Raw genomic sequence first — 15494 nt, 5'->3', positions numbered from 1 at the left:
TTGTCCAAGTAAGTCCCCTAAAGAGTCATAGACAGAAACAAGGCATGTCGGACCCAGGTGTAGGGTCATTCTTGGGCTGGTAAACATAGGGCTAGTCACTAGATGGGTTTTTCTTTATCAGGGTTGTGACCCTGTCATTTAGGCCTTTTAGGGTTATTGTAATCCTTCTACAGCATTAAAGGGGTTATCTGACACTAAGAAATGCTCCCCCATATGCCGGTCCCATCACACTGATTCTACTTACCTGGCTCACCGCACCGCCACTGCTGCTTCTCCCCATGCGCGGATGAAAACATCCGGTGTCGGGGGGCAGCCAATGGCAGGCAGTTACGGGGACGAGCCTCCCTAGTGTCACCTGTAGTTCTAGGGAGGCTCATCTCCGTTACCCCCTGCCATTGGCTGCTCCCATCCGACACCAGATGTTTTCATTTGTGTACAGGGAGAAGCAGCGGTGCAGGAACCAGGAGCGACACAGGGAGCCAGGTAAGTAGAATGAGTGTGAGGGGCCCAGCTTATGGGGTAGCATGAACTGAGCTGGTCACTATTGATCTGGGGACACTGAACAAATACAGACAAGAGATGATAGGATCAAACTGATTATCTACATTCTGCAGACTTCTGGGTGTCACCATACACCCTGCATTTTGACTTGTCTTGTATTGTTTATCACCCCCAATGTACTATGGTAGCTGTGATATCTAGAGGACTTTCACATTGTTTTATTTTTCCTAAACATGTATGCTTTTAGTTTTTAATACACCTTCAGTCCTTGGATTTTTTGTATTATATATTTCTCGCCCATTTTCCTTGGGGGACACAGACCTTGGGTATAGCTCAGCTCCCTAGGAGGCGTGACACTAAGTAAAACTGTTAAGCCCCTCCTCCATCAGCTATACCCTCAGCCTGGAGATAGAGGCTACCAGTTTTAGCTTAGTGTCCAAGGAGGCAAGACACCCCCTGCTACTGCAGGGCTGTTTTCTCCTTGTTTTAATTTTTTCTCTAATTTTGTTATTTTATTTTTGTTTTTTCCTTGGGATACCAGAGACGCATTGGACCTCTCTGTTCTCCCGGGGTTGAGCTGCACCAGTGCCAACGTATTTGCGCTGCTGCCTCCCCCACTGAAGCAATAGGAGGATCTGGGCAGCACCGGCTCCCCTACATCCCGCCAGCTAGGGGGTCGCCCGCACGCCAAGCCCCTCTTCCAGCTTCCTGCCACTGCGGTGCCAGGGGCTGAAGGGGCGACCCTGCTGGAAGGAAATGAGGGTGAAGACAGGTAAGATGGCTTTTCCAGCCCATTCCCTGTCCCTGTTGCACTGGGTTCGGGGGGGGGCACCCGTGGTCGGCCGTTTCCTGCGCTTCTCAGAGCGCTCTGTGGGATCTCCCCATCTGCCTGCTTTTCATGTACCTCCCGATCTTACACATCCCACCGCCGCCCGCTGCTTAAAAGATAGCCCCTGCTTCTTACTACCTCCCCGCCGCCGCCCGCTCCGTACCGTGATCGAGGGGGCGGGGCTTAGGCCCGGCATCGGCGGTTCGGTTCGGCGGGACGGGGGTCAGGTGACCACCTTACCTTCCGACGTCCGGTTATACCGCCGCGCTTTTGGGGCCTGCGGGCCCTTCTTTGACAACATATGCCTGGGAATCTCGGGCAGCACGGGGTGCGGGTGTTTTTTCGCGCGCGCGCGCGTCATGGGGGCGGAGTTTCGTTATGAAACATTCAAGCGTGGAGGGGGCGGAGCTTGTTCCCGCGTCTCTGCTCAAGCTTGCCGCGCTTCCTCACTCCGGACTGAAGTGGAGACACGTGGGAGACACCGGTGCATCGCTGGGGACGCACGCTGGTTTTCTGGCTGCCTCGCGGCTGCTGATCTGGACCTTCGCTCCTAGGGATCTGACCTGACGTTCTTCTGAGGCACTGGTAGGGCTGTTAACCCTCTCCTAACCCCACTGGTCATAGCCGCTGCAATCCCTTGTCCCTGTATCAAGGTACGACCACTTGTCAGCATGTCTGATCCCACGGGTGCCCCCAAACCCTGGTACCACGCCTGTACCGCCTGCAAGGCACTTTTTCCAAGTGGGCAATCTGAGCCGCATTGCCTTGCATGTCAGGCCCCGGTGCAGGGCCCGCTTTCTGCTGTGCCCCCTGTTGTTTCTGAACCCCCTGACTGGGCTAGGTCTCTGTCTCTGGCGGTGGAGAGCCTTACACACGTGGTGGGCCGTCTCGTGGATAGACCGCCTCTCCCGCAGACTGCCGAAATCCCTGTCGCACCTGCTGGGAATGCCGTTTCTGCCGCCCCCACTGATTCCCTGCCTCCCAGTGAATCTTCCAGGGCCCGGCGTACTCAGAAACGTTCAAGGGTTGAGCGCACATCTTCTCCTGATGTTTCGCTCTCTCCGCCATGCGTGCGAGCTCAGTCAAGCCTATCCTCTCAAAGGGATACGCCTTCTGAGGGAGAACTGGCGGATTCGGATGTGGACATGGACTCAGAGCTTCCGTCAAAATTGTCATCCGCGGTGGGGCATCTTATCACTAGTATCCGCGATACCTTTCAGATACACGATGACCCCCCCAGCTCTGAACAGGCCGGCGTGTCCTTTCTCCGACCCAGACAGGCCTCCAAGGTCTTTCCCATACATGCAGATTTTTCTTCTGTGGTATCCAAGGCTTGGACTCGGCCAAACGTCCGCTTTGTTACACCAAAAAAGCTGGACATTTGTTATCCCTTTCCGGCGGAGTCTGTGACCACCTGGACATCTCCGCCCAAGGTGGATCCTCCTGTGGCTCGCCTGTCCAAAAGCACTGCTATTCCTGTACAGGACGGATCTTCCCTCCAGTCCGCTGAGGACCGTCGGACGGAATCCCTTTCCAAGGCAATATTTTCTGCCTCTGGTTCAGCCTTAGACCGGTTTTTGCCTCCGCCTGGGTTGGCAAAGCGGTCTCTGAATGGGGTTTGCAGCTGGAGCAGGAGTTGGGGTCGGACGTTCCTGTTCAGGACCTCCGTTCCTTAGCCCAGCTAATTATCCAGGCTGGAAAATTTATTTGTGAGGCCTCCCTGGATGCGGGGGCCCTCATTGCCCGTTCCTCTGCCCTGGCGGTTTCTGTCAGGAGGGAACTCTGGCTGAAGGTTTGGGCGGCGGACGCCGCTTCCAAACGCTCCTTGGCCGGTCTACCGTTCACGGGTTCCCGCTTGTTCGGGACCCGCCTGGACGAGCTTATATCAGAGGCCACGGGTGGGAAAAGTACTCTCCTTCCCCAGTCCAGGCCAAAGGGCGCCCCACGGGGTCGCGCGAGTTCGTCCCGTTTTCGGTCCTTTCGTAAGCCCTCCGGATCTAGACCCGGGGCCGGTTCTTCTTCCTCTGGCCCAACCCAGGATAGACGCAAGAAGCCGTTTTTTTCGGGCGCAACCTACCTGGCGCAAGACCCAGCCTGCACGGGCTACCACAGGCCAGCAGCCCTCTGCCTGAAGGTGCGCCCCCACCCACCCGGGTGGGGGGCCGCCTTCTCCTTTTCAGGAACGTTTGGCGGAACCACATCTCAGATGCATGGGCGCTCGAGATTGTATCTTGCGGGTACAAGATCGAATTTGCGGCCATTCCGCCAGACCGTTTCTTCCGGTCCCGTCCTCCGCGGGACCCCGTACGAGCGGCCTCTTTCTTCGCGGCCGTTCGCTCACTCATGGACAAGGGTGTCATCGCCCCGGTGCCTCCGACGGAAAGGTTCAGGGGGTTCTACTCGAACCTCTTTGTGATCCCCAAAAAGGAAGGCTCGGTGCGACCGATCTTGGACCTGAAGCGCCTGAACCGCTTCCTCCGCCTGCAGAGATTCCGGATGGAGTCTCTCCGGTCCGCAGTGGCCTCCCTGGAAAAGGGGGATTTCATGGCCTCCATCGACGTTCAGGATGCATACCTCCACGTTCCGGTTGCTCCATGTCATCACCGCTTCCTACGCTTCGCGGTGGGGGACGATCACTTCCAGTTCGTTGCCCTTCCCTTTGGTCTAGCAACGGCTCCTCGGGTGTTCACCAAGGTCCTGGCCCCTGTCTTGGCCCTTCTACGTTCAAGAAGTGTTTTTCTTCTTCCGTACTTGGACGACATCTTGGTCAAGGCACCCTCCCTTTCACAGGCATCCGGCAGTGTGGATCTCACTCTGGAGACCCTGACGCGGTTTGGTTGGATTATCAACCACCCCAAGTCTTCCCTTACCCCCTCCAGACGGCTGATCTTCCTGGGGATGCTCCTGGATACGGAACTGGCAGAGGTCCGTCTTCCGTCGGACAAGCGTCTGGCCCTTCGCGGGTCGGTTCGCAGCCTTCTCCGTCATCACCGGTCTTCCCTCAGATCCGGCATGCGGTTGCTGGGGAAGATGGTTGCCTGTTTCGAGGCAGTGCCGTTCGCACAATTCCATTCCCGCACCTTTCAGAGGGCGATTCTGTCGGCCTGGGACAAATCACCGAGGAGTCTGGACAGGACCTTCCTTCTGCCTCCCCTGGCTCGGGCTTCCCTCAACTGGTGGTTGCATCTCCCTCTGAGGGGGAGGTCCTTCCTTCCACTGAACTGGCTGGTGATTACCACCGACGCCAGCTTACGGGGGTGGGGGGGGGGTTTTCCCTCCCCGATCCGTCCAGGGCGTTTGGTCTCTATCGGAGTCCAGACTTCCGATCAACATTCTGGAGCTGAGGGCAGTTCTTTTGTCCCTCAGACACTGGACCCATCTACTGAGGGGCCGCCCTGTTCGGATCCAATCGGACAATGCCACGGCGGTGGCGTACATAAACCATCAGGGAGGCACCCGCAGCGCTGCGGCGATGCAAGAGGTGTCCCTCATTCTCCTCTGGGCGGAGACGCACGTGCCAGCCTTGTCTGCGATTTACATCCCGGGGGTAGACAACTGGGCGGCAGATTTCCTCAGCCGGTCCACCATCGATCCGGGAGAATGGTCCCTGCACCCAGAGGTGTTCGAGGCCCTTTGTCTTCGCTGGGGTCGCCCCGACGTGGACCTCATGGCCTCCAAATTCAACCGCAAGGTTCCCCTATACGTATCCAGGGCACGGGACCCGGAGGCTTACGGCGCCGACGCGCTTGTCCTTCCGTGGTGCCAATTCTCCCTTCTGTACATCTTTCCTCCTCTTCCCCTCCTGCCACGGGTTCTTCGGAGGATCGCGGCAGAGGGCGTTCCCGCGATTCTGATCGCCCCGGATTGGCCCCGTCGGTCCTGGTACGCCGACCTAATGTTGCTGTTGGCAGACGTTCCGTGGCCACTGCCCTCCAGGGAGGACCTTCTCTCTCAAGGTCCGATCTTCCACGAGCATTTAGGCTCGCTACGTTTGACGGCGTGGCTGTTGAGACCGCCGTCTTAACGCGACGGGGTTTCTCCGCGGACGTTGTCCGCACCATGATCCGTGCTCGTAAACCCGTATCTTCGAGGATCTACTATCGGGTTTGGAGGTCCTATCTGGGGTTCTGTGAGTCCCGGAGCGTCCCACCTCTCCGGTTTTCTCTTCCCACGATCCTGTCCTTCCTCCAGTCGGGCCTGGACCTGGGGCTGGGCCTCAGTTCTCTGAAGGGACAGATTTCGGCGCTGTCTATTCTTCTCCAGCGTCCCCTGGCCCCTCTGGGGCCGATTAAGACCTTTTTGCAGGGGGTGGCTCACTCTGTTCCACCGTATCGCCCTCCGGTTCCTTCCTGGGACCTGAATGTGGTGCTCTCGGCGCTTCAATCTGCCCCCTTCGAGCCCTTGCGGGAGGTCTCCCTTCGCCTTCTGTCCTGCAAGGTCATCTTTCTTGTGGCCATCACGTCTCTCCGGCGGGTGTCTGAGTTGGCGGCTCTTTCTTGTTCCGAACCTTTCCTGATCTTCCACCAGGATAAGGTTGTGCTCCGACCAGTCCCGGCTTTCCTGCCAAAGGTGGTCTCCGCCTTTCACATCAATGAGGACATCGTCCTTCCGTCGCTCTGTCCCTCTCCTTCCCACTCCAGAGAACGGGAACTGCACCGTCTGGATGTGGTCAGGGCATTGAGGATTTACTTGGAGGTCACCGGATCCTTCCGGCGCACGGATTCCCTGTTTGTGGTCCCGGAGGGTTCGCGCAAGGGTTTGGCGGTCTCCAAGGTGGCCATTGCCCGGTTCATTAAACTGGCGGTGTCTGAGGCTTATCGAGCCAAGGGTAGGGCTCCGCCTTTCGGCGTCACTGCTCATTCCACCAGAGCAGTCGGGGCTTCCTGGGCGCAGAGGCATCGAGCCTCGGCTGAGCAGTTGTGCAAAGCGGCCACTTGGTCCTCTTTGCACACTTTCACCAGGTTCTATAGGGTGCATACGCACGCGTCGGCGGATGCTGCTTTGGGCCGCCTGGTCTTGCAGGCTGCGGTTTCCTGATGCTCCGGTGGTCCGCCTTGGGTTATGGTCCCTCCCTTCTTGGACTGCTCTTGAACGTCCCAAGGTCTGTGTCCCCCAAGGAAAATGGGCGAGAAAAGGAGATTTTTGTATAACTTACCAGTTAAATCTCTTTCTCGCTCTTCCTTGGGGGACACAGCACCCACCCTTCTGTGTTTGGTTCTAGGGTTTTGGCTGGCGCCCCGTTGGGTTGTTGGCTGTTGTTTGCATTGTTGGTTGTTTCCTTTCACTACTTGGACACGCAACTGGTAGCCTCTATCTCCAGGCTGAGGGTATAGCTGATGGAGGAGGGGCTTAACAGTTTTACTTAGTGTCACGCCTCCTAGGGAGCTGAGCTATACCCAAGGTCTGTGTCCCCCAAGGAAGAGCGAGAAAGAGATTTAACTGGTAAGTTATACAAAAATCTCCTTTTTGGTGACCCTACCATATCATTGACTACTTGTGGTTTGTTCACTGTACTATGATTTCCACGAAGTCCAACATTTTCCACTATGTACGGCAAATTTAAAGGCTATCTACAACTTTGGGGCCAATTTATTTTATTATTGCATTTTACTCATTTGGGTCTAAAAATATTTTTTTCAATCAGTCTTTATAAAAGATATTGAGCTGTTCTGTCACAAAGGGTTAACTGTTTTTCTGTGTGCATCCTACTTTCACTTTGTGCTGGTCATCTAATAAACCTATACCTCTAAATTACACCAACAGATTATCTGACACATTTTCTGACCAATCATTGGTTAGATGGCCGTTTACACACACAGATCTTTTGTTATACACACCAACTATTGGTCTGATTGGACAGATAATCTGTTGTTTTAAATGCACCTTAAGAGGTCATGAACACTTATTCAAGCCACATGCATGTTAGTAGGATAAGGATTGAGCTTTGATGAGTCTTTACAAGGTCTGAGAGCAGAGATAAGGAGCCCGTCAGCTCCCTGTCTGACGGAGCTGAGAGAAAATTCTGTTTTTGCTAGTAGAGCATCTCAGCTCTGTACAGAGAAAAGGGTTCCATATTTTTAATAAAGATCAAAAAATGATTTTTAGCTCATAATGAGTACAGTGCAATTGTAAAAAAAATATTGCCCCCAAAGGTGTACATAGAACCAAGAATACTTTAACTAAAATGTTAAAGGCTAAGTCTTGTATTTCTTTTTAGGTACCTTTTACAGACCTTCTGGATGCAGCCAAGAGCGTAGTACGAGCTTTATTCATTCGGCAGAAGTATATGAATATTTCCATGCAAAACTTTTTTCGGACTACTGCTCAGCATCTGAAGAAGCTCAGTAGTGAGGCTTTAGACAGTCCACTTCAGGAGGAGAGTGCTGATACCCCGGTTGCTGCAGGTAATTTTCAGATGGCCTTATGTAGGCGTGAAGTGCCTATTCAGCCATCATGCCTCGGGACCAGAACATTAGATAGGTCTTGAGTGATTCACCTACAGACTTAATTATTGGGGTGTAGCAGGGGGATCAGTAAGATGAGAGTGACTTATTTATACAAAAAATAATGTAAAAGTCAGAGAAACCCCTTTAACTGACCGCTATGGACAACTGCTATTTAGAATTAATGTATTGCTCACGTATTATATGAAATTAAGATGTCAGTTTTTCCACAGATGCTCCTGTGCATCCTCCCTTCTCTGACCAGCATCCATATGAAGTGTGTGATCCCAGTACTATGCCTCCTGACTTGGGCCTTGGGCTAAAAATGGTAGATGGTTTGGTACATGTCTATACAAAGCACGATGTCATGGACACGTAAGCATTCCTGTTTAAATACAGTCTTAGCATAGCTGTGATTCATACTGCACAATTCAGATCATCTTGTGGTTTTCCTTGTCACTGTTTTAACTGTTAAAGTGATTCTGTCATCAGTTTAAAAAGAGTTTCTAGAACGCTCCTGCTGAATTATTTCCCAAATGGGAGTTTTGAGTTGTACTGTAAATGTGGAGCCTCACGTCCTGAGGCTAAGAGGTACTGTGTGGTTGCAGTGTCTTGGTCGCAAAAGGCGTTGTGGCCATGAACACATAGGCTGTATTAAAATACAGTGCACACTTATGAATGGCTCTCCATTAGAAGATGCATTAACTCCTACTGCATCACTTGATAAAGAGCAGGTTCAGAAACAGGCTGCCTCTTCAAAAATAATGAAGTTTCCCCAGAAGTCATAGTTTTAATTATAGCTTTAAAAAGAGGCAGGTTTCTGGACGGTTCCCCTCTGGCTTCTCCCCCAACCGGCTTAATAGATAGCTCTCTCCATATATGCAATCAGTCCTATCCAAATAGGGTAGAAGGTGGTGGGTAGCTGTCAGGGACACACTTCTTCCTGTGCTCACCTATATTTAAAGCTATGATTTCTACTAAATGCTGCAGTGTTAGAGTAAGGCCTCATACACATGACCGTTGGCGGAACGGGCGGTCCATTGTAGACATGCCTATTCTTGTCCGCAAAACGGATAAGAATAGGACGTGCTATATATATATTTAAAAAAACTGTCAAGGTAGGGAGGCTCAACACTTGAATGGACGAGTAGCGGTGGGTTCACTGCTCACTGGGTCACAGTTGGGAGTAAATAATGGATAAGAGAAAATAGCAGGCAACACCACCTTCTGGAAGAATGTGAAACACTCAAATGAAAATTCAACACTTTATTAGTGCAAGATATCACACAATATAAAACCATATATAAAATCACTTAATATATAAAAATACAATATATGCAAAATAAAGTCCATACAAATGAAGTAAAAAAAGGTGCATAAACTAAAATGTCACTAAAAAACCAAAGTTGGAGGTATTCAACGGTGGCACTCTCAATTTAGTGCAGATTCTGATATATACAGTTTCCTGAGTTATGTTGCAGTAGTTGTATAGCAATATTCAGCTGTGATAGATAATAGAACATAGAAAAACACTCCACTTCTCTCATAAGCTGCCCATTAGCGTCTGCATAAATGGCTGCCAAACTGAGTCAAACTGTCTCTATGAGACTCCTACCACTCCGTGATGTTGGCTGCGTTGGTATATCAGCAAATTCGCTGGATGTTATACTTGCATGGAGCGGTAAACAGTGTGGTCACCAAGACGCTGGACGCTAGATGAGTGTGGTTTGGAGCGCACAACTTCCTTGCTTGAGGGGCGTGTTTCAAATCAGGTGATCCTAATAAACAGGTCAGGTGGTTAAGTCAGCTGATGTACTCGCCCAATCACGTGGTACACAGGTCCTTATACCATAGTAGGTATTACGAGTATCCAGGTCCTATGTTGCAATATACTGCCGTAGGTATCTGTATTGACCAATAATTATTTCTCCGCAGAAGTCCTTCTGTACCTTGGGTCCGGACCAGTACTGGATGTGGAAATTGTGTAGTCCGCTAGACGCTCTTCGAGGCTGCCTGCCTCTTCCTCAGTAGCTACCGGACTGCACACCTCCAAACATTTTATATAGTTCATGATTAAAATGATTGATAAAACCTGAGATCTAATTAAAAATTTAGGTAAGACATGGAGTGGATTCCAAAATGGAAGCTTACTTATAGGTAAAAGGCAAATGTCAAATATCGTCATATGCACAACCGCACCACAGAAAAATTATAATACATATATGCGTTTTCCGTGCGCTTTCTCAAGTCTCTTGATTAAACCCATAATGGGTTCAATAGCGATGATAAATCAAATATCAGTATATCTCATCTATGATAAAACCACAGAAAACCCAAATACATATAAGCTTCTTCTGCATTATATATATATATTTTCATATAGTTATTCACATAATTTTTCAACAGGGAGTATTCACATAATAGTTTAGCAGAAGATATTCATATGTTTTTTCGCATGGTTTTTTTTTTTTTTACGCATGTTTTTTCGCATGTTTTTTCGCATATTTGTTCACATATTCAGCAAGGAACATACTTCTTGCTGAGTGTAGGTATAGTGGTGCCTGGGAGTAAGGGGAGATCAGGGTGCTGGGACAAAACAGCCAAACACTGATGTCTCATCGCTCCCAGGCAACCTATAGAAAACCAAATACTTCTAGTTCTGCATTCAGACCTTTCGGAACTAAAGAGCCAAATTCAAAGATCCTTCTTGATTCTACACGTGACATATGCATGATGTGGTTCCCTCCCCTCCAGTTGGGCTGTATTCTTTCTAGGGCCACATATCGTAGTGTGCTAGGATCCTGATTGTGGTGGGTTTTGAAATGTCTGGAAACTGTATGTAGTCCAAAAATTCGACTTGTTTTTGACTAATATTTGCAGTAAAGACTAGATTTTGGTCATTCCGATTCAGCTCCATAATAAATTCATTCAGGTCATCTTCTCCCCCATTCCAAATGAAGAGAATGTCATCAATATATCTCCGCCAGAGGACCATTCTCTTCATTTGGAATGGGGGAGAAGATGACCTGAATTAATTTATTATGGAGATGAATCGGAATGACCAAAATCTAGTCTTTACTGCAAATATTAGTCAAAAACAAGTCGAATTTTTGGACTTATGCATTTCTGTAGAAGGACAAAAATTAGTCTGTAGTACATACTGTAAACCAGTGACACGTAACAGTTACATCTTACATACGAGTTGTCACCTTCCCCGTTGGTTGGCTAATATACCAATAAACCAATTTAGGCGCCCCAAACAGAATTGTACTTTTGAAAAAGACTTTGAAGAAGAGGCGGAACAAATGAGAAAAAATTTTGACGTTAAACAGTATCCATCATCCCTTTTGCAAAATTCCTTCAATAAGGTAAAAGCAATGGATAGAACCACTTTTTTCAAAGACAAACCTAATATAGAGAAAAAGACAAGTGTAGAAGAAGATAAGACTCATTCTTCCCTTTAACTCCCAATATAAGAAAATTGAGAAAATGATTAAAACACATTGGCACCTTCTACGTGAGGACAAGGTCATTGGAAATCTTTTACCAGTTATGCCCGATATTACTTACACAAAAGTTCCCTCTTTGGCACTAAAAATCGCCCCAACTATCAAAAACAGAAATTCCACTAAATTTGATACCATGGCTAAATGGGCAGGCTTACAAGGGTTTTTTCGATGTGGGAGTTGCTCCAACTGTAAAATAACTAAGAACCATAAAAAAACAGAATTAGTGATATCGACAAGTAATAATTATAAATGGACAATCAAATAATTTTAACATGTAGTACTACGGACGTCATCTACTTGCTTCAATGCACGTGTGACAAACAATATATAGGGAGAACAAAAAGGACACTAAAAAAGAGAGTTTCGGAACACATTGCCAACATACGCAAGGGATATGAAAAACATACAGTTTCCAGACATTTCAAAACCCACCACAATCAGGATCCTAGCACACTATGATATGTGGCCCTAGAAAGAATACAGCCCAACTGGAGGGGAGGGAACCACATTATGCATATGTCACGTGTAGAATCAAGAAGGATCTTTGAATTTGTCTCTTTAGTTCCGAAAGGTCTGAATGCAGAACTAGAAGTATTTGGTTTTCTATAGGTTGCCTGGGAGCGATGGGACATCAGTGTTTGCCTGTTTTGTCCCAGCACCCTGATCTCCCCTTACTCCCAGGCACCACTATACCTACACTCAGCAAGAAGTATGTTCCTTGCTGAATATGTGAACAAATATGCGAAAAAACATGCGAAAAAACATGCGTAAAAAAAAAAAAAAATGCGAAAAAACATATGAATATCTTCTGCTAAACTATTATGTGAATATTCCCTGTTGAAAAATTATGTGAATAACTATATGAAAATATATATATATAATGCAGAAGAAGCTTATATGTATTTGGGTTTTCTGTGGTTTTATCATAGATGAGATATACTGATATTTGATTTATCATCGCTATTGAACCCATTATGGGTTTAATCAAGAGACTTGAGAAAGCGCACGGAAAACGCATATATGTATTATAATTTTTCTGTGGTGCGGTTGTGCATATGACGATATTTGACATTTGCCTTTGACCTATAAGTAAGCTTCCATTTTGGAATCCACTCCATGTCTTACCTAAATTTTTAATTAGATCTCAGGTTTTATCAATCATTTTAATCATGAACTATATAAAATGTTTGGAGGTGTGCAGTCCGGTAGCTACTGAGGAAGAGGCAGGCAGCCTCGAAGAGCGTCTAGCGGACTACACAATTTCCACATCCAGTACTGGTCCGGACCCAAGGTACAGAAGGACTTCTGCGGAGAAATAATTATTGGTCAATACAGATACCTACGGCAGTATATTGCAACATAGGACCTGGATACTCGTAATACCTACTATGGTATAAGGACCTGTGTACCACGTGATTGGGCGAGTACATCAGCTGACTTAACCACCTGACCTGTTTATCAGGATCACCTGATTTGCCCCTCAAGCAAGGAAGTTGTGCGCTCCAAACCACACTCATCTAGCGCAGTGTTTCCCAACCAGTGTGCCTCCAGCTGTTGCAAAACTACAACTCCCAGCATGCCCGGACAGCCTTTGGCTGTGTGGGCATCCTGGGAGTTGTAGTTTTGCAACAGCTGGAGGCACACTGGTTGGGAAACACTGATCTAGCGTCCAGCGTCTTAGTGACCACACTGTTTACCGCTCCATGCAAGTATAACATCCAGCGAATTTGCTGATATATCAACGCAGCCAACATCACGGAGTGGTAGGAGTCTCATAGAGACAGTTTGACTCAGTTTGGCAGCCATTTATGCAGACGCTAATGGGCAGCTTATGAGAGAAGTGGATTGTTTCTCCTATGTTCTATTATCTATCACAGCTGAATATTGCTATACAACTACTGCAACATAACTCAGGAAACTGTATATATCAGAGTCTGCACTAAATTGAGAGTGCCACCGTTGAATACCTCCAACTTTGTTTTTTTAGTGACATTTTAGTTTATGCACCTTTTTTTACTTCATTTGTATGGACTTTATTTTGCATATATTGTATTTTTATATATTAAGTGATTTTATATATGGTTTTATATTGTGTGATATCTTGCACTAATAAAGTGTTGAATTTTCATTTGAGTGTTTCACATTCTTCCAGAAGGTGGTGTTGCCTGCTATTTTCTCTTATCCATTATATATATATTTTATATATATATATATATATATATATATATATTTTTTATTTATTTTTTTTTTTTTTGCGGGGCCTCGGAACGGAGGAGTGCTGTCCTCATCTTTTGCGGCCCCATTGAAGTGAATGGGTCCGCATCCGAGCCGCCAAAACGGCTCGGATGTGGACCCAAACAACGGCCATGTGCATGAGGCCTAAAACATAGGGGGAGATTTATCAAACATGGTGCAACGGAAAACTGGCTTAGGTGACCATAGCAATGAATTAGATTTCATCTTTCATTTTCCCAAAGAACTCTGAAAAATGAAAGGTGGAATCCGATGGGTTACTATAGGCTAAATGGAGTATGTTGCAGTTTCATGCAGCTTGTGGTTAGGGCAGCATGAAACTAATGACAGGGTCTCTTTAAAGGGGTTGTCTGACTTCAGTAAGTGGCATTTATCATGTAGAGAAAGTTAATACAAGGCGCTTACTAATGTATTGTTATTACCCATATTTCTTCCTTTACTGGCTGGATTCATTTTTCCATAACATTATACACTGCTCGTTTCCATGGTTACAGACCACCCTGCTTTCCAGCAGTGGTGGTGGTGCTTGCACTGTATAGGAAAAAGCAGTAGCCTATGTGCGCTCCCATGGTCCCAGACACCAGTGAGGTTGACGCTTTTTCCTATAGTGTGCAAGCACAGCCACCACTGCTGGATTGCAGGGTGGTCTGTAACCATGGAAACGAGCAGTGTATAATGTTATAGAAAAATGAATCCAGCCAGTAAAGGAAGAAATATGGGTAATAACAATACATTAGTAAGTGCCTTGTATTAACTTTCTCTACAATATAAATGCCACTTACTGAAGTGAGACAACCCCTTTAAAGAGACCCTGATGGATTACAGGGTGGTCTGTAACCATGGAAACGAGCAGTGTATAATATGATGGAAAAAATGAATCCAGCCAGTAAAGGAAGAAATATGGATAATAACAATACATTAGTAAGTGCCTTGTATTAGCTTTCTCTACATTATAAATGTCACTTACTGAAGTGAGACAACCCCTTTAAAGTAGGGGTGGGCGATATAGGCGATATGCAATATAAATTTGTGCCACGATATGGATTTTGTGCATATCGCCTATATCGCCGGACCGCGATATGATTGCGCTCTCTGCGCGCACCATGTTCTCCTGAGCCGGCACAGTGGAGAAGGAGGGAGTCCCTCCCTCCCCACTGTGTGCGGCTGCCGCTGACCACCAATGAGAACAGAGGAGGAGGAGGGGAGGGACTGACAGTAAATCATTGAGTTTTCATGACCTCAGTGAGATTGTGAAAACTTAAATCCAATGGTATATTCTATGGGGGTTAGAATATACAAGGCCACGCCGCTCACAGGAGAACATTTATAAACTAATCAGTAACTTTAACTTTAATCATTGCTAATCTCTTTATTGGATTTCTTACTCTGTCTTAGCTCCGGTAACAGCAGGCAGTGCGGGCGGGCGGCGCTTACTCACTGACGTCACGCGCCTGCCTAGTGGGAGGAGCAGGCGCGTGACATCAGTGAGTGAGCCGCGCCAGCCCGTACTGCCTGCTATTACCGGAGCTAAGACAGAGTAAGAAATCCAATAAACAGATCAGCAATGATTAAAGTTAAAGTTACTGATTCGTTTATAAATGTTCTCCTGTGAGCGTTGGGGAGGGGGATCTGTGGATGTTACTGTTTAGGGGAGGGGAATCAGTTGATGGCACTATTTAGGGGAGGGGGATCAGTAGATGTTACTGTTTAGGGGAGGGGGATTAGTGGATGGCACTATTTAGGGGAGGGGGATCAGTGGATGGCACAAAGCACAGGGCAGCAGGGAGAGTGTAAAGTCCTATTCACCCTGATAGATCTCTATTAGGGTGAATATGACAAGGGTTCTAGCCCTTAAAGAGGACCTTTCACTCGTATACAAACTAAAAACTAACTCTATCTGTGGGCAGAGCGGCGCCCAGGGGTCCCCCTACACTTACTAGTATGCCTGGGCGCCGCTCC

At 47.7% G+C, this 15494-nt stretch overlaps 1 protein-coding gene across 7 annotated transcripts in view; it reads left to right on the top strand.

Annotated features, from left to right (window-relative positions):
- Positions 1 to 15494, top strand: part of AMPD2 (adenosine monophosphate deaminase 2) — a 272744-nt gene that overhangs the window by 178336 nt on the left and 78914 nt on the right. For all 7 annotated transcript variants that reach the window (XM_044288314.1, XM_044288315.1, XM_044288311.1 and 4 more), the window contains exons 6-7: positions 7548 to 7734; positions 8007 to 8148. In XM_044288314.1, coding sequence (XP_044144249.1) covers positions 7548 to 7734; positions 8007 to 8148 — 329 coding nt within the window. The remainder of the gene's footprint in view (positions 1 to 7547; positions 7735 to 8006; positions 8149 to 15494) is intronic.

The sequence above is a fragment of the Bufo gargarizans genome, chromosome 3 (genome assembly GCF_014858855.1).
Source record: "Bufo gargarizans isolate SCDJY-AF-19 chromosome 3, ASM1485885v1, whole genome shotgun sequence".
Classification (NCBI taxonomy): domain Eukaryota; kingdom Metazoa; phylum Chordata; class Amphibia; order Anura; family Bufonidae; genus Bufo; species Bufo gargarizans.
The sequence above is the reverse complement of the archived record's forward strand: the minus strand, read 5'-3'. Positions and strand labels throughout refer to the sequence as shown.